The following is a 9,955-nucleotide window of genomic DNA, read 5'->3' on the forward strand; positions in this document are numbered from 1 at the left end:
TTCCCTTATATCCAACAATAACCAAAGTCTATAATGTTTACCTTTTAAGCATATTTTAACTTGAATCATTTCTCAGAATGTTTTTAGATTCTTATTTCAAACTGCTGGCTGTCACTTACTGTACGAATTTGGTCAATCAGTCCTTAAGCCTTTCTCTTGCTTATGCCCTAGATAGACTCCCAAGCCTGTCAGATAACTTCCGTATAGGCAATGATTCATCTTAGTCACATTTCCTGTGATAACACTCTAGGTTTCAGCTTTGGAGACAAACCAGTACCACAACAACAACAATAACAACAACAAAAATCTATATTATATAGGACCCAACGTTTCCCTGGTTTCTATGTTCTTCTGTTTCTTCTCAGTGTGTGATTTTGCCTTATCTCTGGAACGCCAATCTCATCGACATGTTCCCTTCTTCTGCAGGCCTTTGGGCATACTCTCCTGGCCTACAGAACACTCACTAGGCCCAGTCACTCACTCTGTGTTTTGGTTTGAACTGCACCCTCTTCAGCCTTCCACTCAACACTATGCTAGCTAGGAGATGCTCTTAACCCCTGAGCCATCTCTCCAGTTGAATTATGAGTAGTCTACATAAACGATTTTGAATCTGATTTTTAATTTCACTCCTTCAGGGAATCTAATGTATAAGTATAATTTGTTTTCCCTGATGAGGTGTTATCATGGGTAGGTAGGGAGGACCACATAGAGGATGTTATGGAGGATGCAGGGAATCCTGTAACAAAGATCATATGAGACTTCTTTGAATGCTTGCCTCACTTCTGCCGAAGTCTGTGTGCTATAACCTGATTGAAATTTAAGTCCTCTCTGTAAGTGAACTTTAGGAAGGCTCCTTCTTAATGAGGCTCTGACCTTGAGTTTCTGTGTCTATCCTTGTTAGACTTGCTTGGCTGTTTTTAGGAAGAATCCTGTGAAAGCAGCTTAAGAAGAGCCCCTTACTCTGGTATCTGATCACCTAAGTCTTCAGAAATAATCCTGTTATGTCGATTTAGCAAGCATCTCTCTCTCCACCCCCCTTCTCTTACATCTTCCCCCATGCTTTCTCCTATATATTCTCTGTTAACAACAGGGCCCTGCTCCTTGTCTCTAAATCTCTATTTCTCTATGTGGGATTTAGAAATGACCTAATTTCTACAGTGAAGTCTCTCTTTCCCTACTGCAATTGTCCTCATATAAAACTTGTTCTTACCAGTTTAAATAGTGCCTTGCTCTGGGTCTATTCCATTCCTCCCCCAACAAAGAAGGGATCCAGGAGCTCTAACACTTTTCTGATTTTACCATCTAACTGTTAAGCTTGTTTTCAGTGACTTGATCATTGCACAGACCTTACTTCATTATTAGGTCATTTTAAAATCATGGTAGAATATGTAATGCCACAGGAAAACCAGTCCTGATAATAACCAGGATGACCTTTAAATTGGAAATCAGGAGGACATTTGAGAGCACCTCCTCTTCTCTCCCCTGCTTCTTTGTCCTGGGATTGCTTCCAATAATGCTATGAATTTACTGCAATATGAATCAAATATGGTTTCAGAATATTAGAATGGCAACTTATCTTTAAACCAACTCTTGGCTATAAAATGCTTTTAGGACTAGGTCTTCTGAGAACCGGAAATTCATTATGCACAAAAACTTAATTTCCTGGCAACAATAATAATATTCTGAACTTAGATTCTCAAAAATAATCAGGCAATTAGAATAAAATTTCGAAATGAAAAATTCATTTTCTTCTTCAGTGCTCATTTTATGGCTAAAGATGCTTTGGTGAAGAAGGTCTGTAACCTTCCTAGGGCATCCTGTCTAGAAAAGGTCTCCAGTTCTCCAGGTCTTCCATTTCCAGAGAACAGTGTAAGGTCCTTGGTAGCTTTTACTCTAAGCAGATCTAAAAACAATGCCAGAAATTTCTCCCTATGTACACAGCAGGAGCTAGAGTAGAATTAGAAACTTTAGAGCACATGAAGTCAATTTAAGGCACATATACATTGAATCCATGTCTTAGCAATCCCATCATTAGTTAGTGAAGAGGCAATAAACTATTCTGATCCCCTCGTCCCATGTCTAACTGGGTAACTGGATTTTATAAAACCCTCTGAATCAGTTCTCCTGACTTTAAAAGGAAGCCTGCAATTTATGCTCAGCTTTGAAAACAAATGAAAATTCTTGGATAATATTTATAGTGTTGACATTTTAATATCTGGGGCATAAGGTCAAATACCTGCTGCCAAATTTAGGAGATGGGGACATGGCTTGAAATTTGCTCATGTAAAGGTTACTTAGACAGACATGGAGACTGAAGCAAAGTGTCATCTCCCAGGTAAATGGACACAAGAACTTGATGAAGGTGAGATACTTTATTTTGTTTGTTTGTTTGTTTTAGAAAGAACTTAAAGTAGGGTAGATAGGGAGGAAGAGTGGATCGGGAGGAATTTTGGGTTGGGGAAGAATAGGATCAAAATGTGTTTACATTTTAAAAACTAAATAATAAAATTAAATAGATAAAATGAAGTTAAAATGCAGCAAATCACTCCTTTAAATGAACAACAATGTGAAAAAGATATTTGTAAATATTTCATAACAGAAAAGAATGGTAGAGTAGTCTTTATAAGTAAAGCTTCAGTCAAGTATAAGTTACAAATTTTGTTTTATTTTTAAAAAGAGTATATAATATAGTGCTTTTATTTAGCACCTTCACAGAGTAGAATGGGTCCATTGTAATCACAGGAGATTTTATCAAAAGGACGTGGTTGGTAGCGTGAGTGTCAGAGAAGGGGATCGAAAAACAAGAGTTCAACCTTCCATCATGACACATTCATGAGGCAATGGATACAAGTGCTTTTCAGAAACTAAGGGAAAACATAATTAAACAGACAAACAGAACCCAAGAAAACAAATGATCTCATGAAGTCTTGAAGATGTCCTATATCATGTTGAGTTTATCTTAGGAAGATTGATTTTTGGACTTATAAAATACAGTATTATGAAAGAGCATATTTGTATTACTTGAAGCCACAAGATGTGATAACTTGTTACAGCAGGGGTAATAAACTAGTACAGACATTGTTTGAGTAATCTCATATTGTATTGTTTTTCTATTTTACAGTTATATCAGCTCCTATATATTCTGGCAGCAATTAAATTATTAGATATGTTATTTGAAAATATTTTTCTCCTGCTTTGAAAGATTGTTTTTAACCTTTATAATATATTTTGAAACCAAGAAAAGGGTTTACTAGGAGTTTGCAACACCATAGGAAGGACAACAATATCAACCAACCAGACCCCCCCCCCAAAGATCCCAGGGACTAAACCACCAAACAAAGTATACATGGGGGGGGGACCCATGGCTCCAGCTGGATATGGAGGCTCAATGACCCAGAGTATTGGAATGCTAAGGTACTAAGGCCCAGGAGTGGGTAGGCAGGTGGGGGAGCACCCTCATAGAGGCAGGGGGAGGGCAGAGTATTGGGGGCTTGTGGAGGGGAAACTGGGAAGGGGATAACATTTGAAATGTAAATAAATAAAATCACTAATGAGAAAAGAAAAAAATGTTTTAGGTGAAATCTATTTTATCTGTTTTTGGTTTTTACTTTGTTGCTTATCCTTTTGCTACCATATGGAGAAAACATTGCTTGGCTTAAGGTCTTAATGATTTATTCATATTCTTTTAAAGTTTCATAATTCTAGCTTATATGTTTAGGTTTATGAATCATGTTGGGTTCATGTTTGTATATGGTATGAAATAAGGACGCAGATTCATTTTTTGGCAGGTAGATATCCAGAACTCTCAAAAACAGTATTCTAAAAACAACAACCACCACCTCCCAAGGCTTGCTTGCTGCAAAAATATTTCAAGTATCTTATATCCAAGTATTTAGAGAAAGTCCAAAAGGGAGGAGCTTGAGGGGCTTTGTGAATCTCTGAAAGATGGCAGGTGGGTACCTGATGGTCTCACAGAAGTGCAGCTCAAGCACCTAGAAATTTTCTCATGTAGTATTCAACTGTTGCAGACTTTCTGCTGACAGTCACTTCAAGGTTACTTTCAGAAAGAGGTTTCTTTCTCTTGTCCAAGTAGGTTATCCACACACTATGGCTGATAATATGAATAAGAGGAAACCAAAGAAAGGGCAGAACTGTCACTCCTTCCTCTATTTTATTTTGTTTGGCTAGAGATGAAAGGGGAGACTCTGAGTCAGCTGGAATTCCAACCATCTGCAGTGCCATTGAGGCCACTGGTGCCATGTGCCTTGAACCCTGGTCAAGGCACTTGTCATGGAAATCTTCAGCTCAAAGTCACATCCAGGTTTGTGATGGGATTTGGCACCATAATAGCAATTAAAAAAAAAAGTTGACTTAACTCTGAAAGCACCTGAAGTCTCTACTTTTGAATAGAATGTTTTACATAGGTATAGTCACTGGAATACTATAATCAGTAGGGTTATGGTACAACTGGAAATGTTCGGGCTGACTCATAGAGTTTTTGTTTGCAATCATAGACATTCACAGAGCTTCAAAATAGAGAGTACTCTACTAGTGAAGTGATCTCTTATTTTACTTGCTGCGAATATTTTATTTCATTAGACTGCCTCAAAGTATGTTCTTCAATGTGAGGTTCCTAGAAACTATTCTCTGTGTTCAACTTGGCGCTTGTGATTTTCAGACAAAAATTTGAATCTAAATTTATTTTCTCCATTTCCTAGTTATATATTTTCATTTTCTACTTATTGCCAATCTTTATTTTTTAATCTTATCTTTTTTCTCTTTTTCCCTCTTCTCTGTTTCTTTCCTTTTTCCTTTCCTTTTCTTTTTTCACATATTCTTATCTTAAATCATCTGTGACTTAATGAATATGCATTAATAAAATCACATAAGGTATGGCTGTTCAAGGACAGGAAAAAAAGACAATGTTGTCATTTACACATGGAGAATGGATTCTAGTTAATGTCCAAAGGGTGAGAGCTCAGCATAATTAACATTACTGTTTGAACATACACATTGCCTTGGATTGTATAAGCACCATTACCTGTAAACAGAAATAGACGTAATAAATGAAGCAATCGACCTAAAGAAAATAACACCTTTTTTCATTCTGTCAAGAAATAGAAATGATTGTGTCAAGAGCTGGGAGATTAAATTGTGTCACTTGACAGGAGCTGGCAAGCAGCCCTCTTCTGAACTCTGCTTTTATTCTGTAGACAGGTTTAATAAATGCACTGTTGTGTAAAATGTCATTGCTGCATGGCCAAGCAAAGTATGTCCTGTGATAGCTCTTGCTCAGGAAGACATGTCAAAATTGGTCATTGGGAATCTAGGGACATCAGGCTACACTGAGGGCATTTTATGATTTAGATAAAAAGACAGAAACAAAACATAGACTTTAGAAGATGGAAATGTATCTATTTTTCTCAGAAAAAAAAAGAACTAGTGATCTTTCCATCTCAGGCTAATTTTTAAAGTCAAGGGATGCTATCAAATCTTAACGACTGCTTCTAAAAGGCAAAGTACCAATGGCTTGTAAGTTCTTCAAAGTTCCACCTTACTGCCAGTTAAATGAATGCCAAAGAAACAGAAATCTACCACTGCTTCCATGTGTATGTGTGATCATGGGGAATAATGACATTTTAAGAAATGTCTATCATTATTGGGCTAAGCAAGAGATTTCCACAAGGCTCTGTCTATTGGGAGGTTATAATATGACCTTCATAATGTGAACTAATTGGGAGTCTTCATAGGACCCCTATTCCTAGCATTGAGCTTATTCTTAGCTTCTGAAGGTTTGGTGCACAAGTTCAGCATTCTGATGGGTCTCCAGGTCTCACAATTACTAGATCTACCCTTTCAGGTAGAAAGGGTCTACATAAGCTTCTTGAGCTACATGGCCATATGTCAAATGTTCTTGTGTGACAACTAGAAAACAAAAGGCTTCAAAAGTGCCCAAGATCACATAGCTATGAAGTAGACCATGAAACCCAGGTCTTCTTATTCTAGATATTGTACTGTTTTCTGGGAGAACTAATGAGACTAGACCTCAGCGTGGAGTCTAGTTTATGTGAGAAAAAGTCCCATTTCTCACTTTACCTGTGCTTTAAGGCTGCACAAATACATTGTGTCGGGTATAGTTAGCATGCACAAGTTTCTCATGATTTTAAGATTTCTAGACAAACATGCGCACAAGAACACATGCATGCACACACATTTCCATATTCCTAGTTCAATACTGCCTAGATATTCACTAGACATTTAGCAACTTAAAGTGATGCCATTTCCATTTTTAAAGTTACTTTTAATATCATGCCATAGTGTAACCAAGAAAAGGGAACTTGAAAACATAGGAACCAGAAGCTTGGGAGGGACACAGAGTGAAAGAAGGCTGAAGACCATGGAGACAGGTGGAAGGAGAAAAGGGGAGTGCTGTCAGAATGGCTGTGTGCTTATTATGTGCTTTGGACTTTGGTAAACTCAGTGTATTTTCAGAACCCCTTAGTGACTTGGCCAGTACTCTCACCATCTGACAGATGAGAAACACCTATGAGGGAAGTTTCACTCCTTCAAGCTCAAGTCTGTTAGTAATAAGTATTATAACCCATGGATTCCAAAAGTCTGGACAGGGCACCTTTCTCTATGTCCTTGGAACAAATGGCCACACAAAAGCAGCCCTTGGATCTTGGAAGATGCAGCTATGTAATGTAATCACTGTATCAGAACAGTCTAATAGAGAATGGGGGTCTTTGCCTATTTCAAAAAAAATGGAAGACTAGATTATTCACATGAAATGGAAACACACTGAGCAAGGATATGAGGTTTGTATTTTTGCTTCTCCAGTCACACTTTCCAATGTGAAGCCATGCTGACCAATGCCACGTTAACCTGCAGGATCTGTTTTAACTCTCTGGTAGACAGACTTTCACAAACCACAGAATGGTTCCTATTAGTTCACTTCCTGGAGGCCTTGATCATGAGCTTTGGCTTGGGCCCACTCAGTCCAGTCTCAGCAAGAACTGTACTGAACTGATTTAGCAGAATTCCCTCACCCTTGTTATCTGGTCAGTTATCTTACATTCTGCCCTTTAACGTCGTCTCACTCTGGCCTTCCTTCAGCCAGGACTTTGCCAAGTCCCTTTAGTCAGAATGTAGCTCACTGTTGATATTTTTTCTTAATAATTATTTATGTCTTTACATCTCATCAATTCTTAGCATTGTTGTATCCAGGAATATGTCCTTTTTTTTTTTTTTTTTTTTTTTTTTTTTTACTCCACCTGTAAAATCTAAAACCTAGCAACTCTTCTTGAAGTATCTTCCTTATAATCTTCAACAGTCCCTGTAAGTTACCTCCTTAACATCCTTCATATTCCCAATGTCAATGTTACCTATTTTTTCTATTTATTTATATCATAGATATGTATTAGTAAGCATTTATAGAGCTGTTTATATCCAGATGATAGGTAATATAAAGATATAACTAGCTGGAGTGGCATTCAATTGTAACCCTGGGATTTGACAGGTTGAAACAGTAATACCACAAGTGTGAGGGCATCCTTACCTATATTGTGAGATTTTGTTTAAGGAAGAAAAAAAAGGCTGTACTGATGCAACTGCATCTTCTTGACCTATATAGATCTATAACCAGGTATGGTTTTATGTAAATATATTTATAAATATAATATAAATATTATAATATAAATATAAAATAAATATAAATATATAGAATTTTATCTATTAATAAAATAAATTATATATATATAATTTATATATCATTATATGCATGTATGACATTTATTATATATTTGTTATATATTATATATTATGCATATTGGATGGCTTCAATAAGTTTTCTGAACCCTTAAATTTTTGTGCCTTTTAGAAGTTATTCCTAGTTCCTGGTTGCATTGTATATTACTTATTATTTGTTCCATGTGGGCGATTTTTATTTCTACTTCTCATTTCTAGGTTCTAAAGGAGCAGGGCCAGGCTCCAACTGCTACTGCTTTGTCCCTAGGTGCTATCTTGGTTGTATTTCACCCATTTAACTCAGCACACAGTCTTTCTCCAAACAAAGCAGCAGTCACTTAATCTCCCGGATAATTCGCTTTTTCTCCATGTCTCAGTTTTATACAGAATCTCAATGCATTATCCAATTATGTTTTAAGGCCTCGAATCTTCCAGTGAGACAGTTTCTCTGATTCTCTCTAAACATCTATAGAAAACCCTTTGAAAGCTTCTATATCTATGCTTATAACAGTACCTGAGTTCCTAATGTTCAGTGTTGATTCTAGATACTCTATTGTTGACTTAATTCATATTATTGTTCTTTCCAAGTATACATAGTGCCCCATGAGAATCCATGACATATTTATAACCCCTCTTCACAGTGTCTGGCTCAATGTCACATTTGTTAGCTATCAACATGCACAAATTAGATATGATTTGAAATTCAGTGAGTATGAAGAGATTTGCAGTCTCATGACAGAAAGCCATGATAACCTTCTGAGTCCAAAAACTGCATAGAATTATCATTCTCCAAACGCGACTACCTGATGAAGTGGATCAACTGCTCGAGCCATTTTAATGCTTTTGATCTTTACCTGAGTCTGCCATCCTCTGCTGCAGCACCTCCTGGAATAATCTTCGTAATAAAAATGCCAGGGTCATCTCCAATGTGGGGATTATCTGTACCTCCAGCAATACTGAATCCCAGACCTGAATTTCCCTGTAGAAACAATAAGTGGAAATTAAATGATGTGCTGTCATCTAAAACCTAGTCCCCTGGCGCTTTGTGCTATCATGTTACTACTGAAATGGAAATTTGGTGATAGCAGTCTTATGTACAAAACCATAAAGCCTGCTGTCAGCAGACACAGCAAGGTCAGAGAAACTCTCTTGCCTTTGCTTTGCAATTAACTCAAGGAATGGTGTAATTTTTAAATAAAAATGATTCCTTTATGCTTCAGTTAAAATAACCATTATCAATAAGAAGAGAAATCTTGAAAATAAAGAGCATGGGACATTCAAAGTATTTTTAGGATATCAGCTATGAGAATACCTATTCATATGAGAAACAGAAAGAAGTTATATAAAACCCAAGATGTGATGGAATAGTTAAATTTGTGTGATTATGTCCTAAATTTCTGTTGCTTTATAGATTATTCATCAACAAACAGCTCCACTGTAACTAACACACTTGGATATCAGAAGGCAGGGTCCCCTTCTAGGGGCAGGACACATGAGAGTCTTCCAGTGCTGAACATTGTTCATTTGCAGTGGCAAGAGACAAGCCATATATTACATCTTCAGCACGAAAGTTTGAGCAGCACACTTTCTGGTAAACTTTTCATACTTTTTTAGATTACAATAATTGACATCCGACATCTTCTAAAAATAAGGCAGACAAAAAGATCCCTCAAAATTCACTTATCATCTCCAAACATTTCTTATTTACATATTCTCTTTAATCCATATCACCATGGTTTCGCTCTGTTTCCACAATTATGTTCTGATGTTGTTCCAGTTCACATTTTACTTTTTGTCCTTTCTCCACATCTAGGTAATTTTAAAATTAACTATTTTAGGTGGCAAAGTAATGTCTCATTAAGATCATGTCATCGCTTAACTTAACTTGTCTGCTGCTAGTACTTAATTTTATCGTGCTAGTACAAGTATAGCTTACTTAATTTATGATTGCTTGATTAAGTTCTACTTTGGGGGTAAAAAAACAGATAAAGACTAAATATTTAACACTTAAACCAGAGAAATTACTTAGGGTACCCAATTAGTCATAAAACCCTAACATCAAGACAAAGTCTGATATAAATTGATAGTTATGCTACAATAAATGTCAAGGTTATGTTCAGCAATATTTTTGGTGAGTGTGCTTGTATGTGCATGTGGGATGGCAGTACACACACCTGTGTATGCACATGAAGAGACCAGAGAGAATGTT

The 9,955-nt window shown here is 36.7% G+C and overlaps 1 protein-coding gene across 10 annotated transcripts in view; it reads right to left on the bottom strand.

Annotated features, from left to right (window-relative positions):
- Dlg2 (discs large MAGUK scaffold protein 2) overlaps nucleotides 1–9,955 on the bottom strand; it is a 1,203,331-nt gene that overhangs the window by 560,576 nt on the left and 632,800 nt on the right. For all 10 annotated transcript variants that reach the window (XM_052158733.1, XM_052158754.1, XM_052158740.1 and 7 more), the window contains one exon: nucleotides 8,601–8,725. In XM_052158733.1, coding sequence (XP_052014693.1) covers nucleotides 8,601–8,725 — 125 coding nt within the window. The remainder of the gene's footprint in view (nucleotides 1–8,600; nucleotides 8,726–9,955) is intronic.

Source organism: Apodemus sylvaticus, chromosome 1, assembly GCF_947179515.1.
Source record: "Apodemus sylvaticus chromosome 1, mApoSyl1.1, whole genome shotgun sequence".
NCBI lineage: Eukaryota > Metazoa > Chordata > Mammalia > Rodentia > Muridae > Apodemus > Apodemus sylvaticus.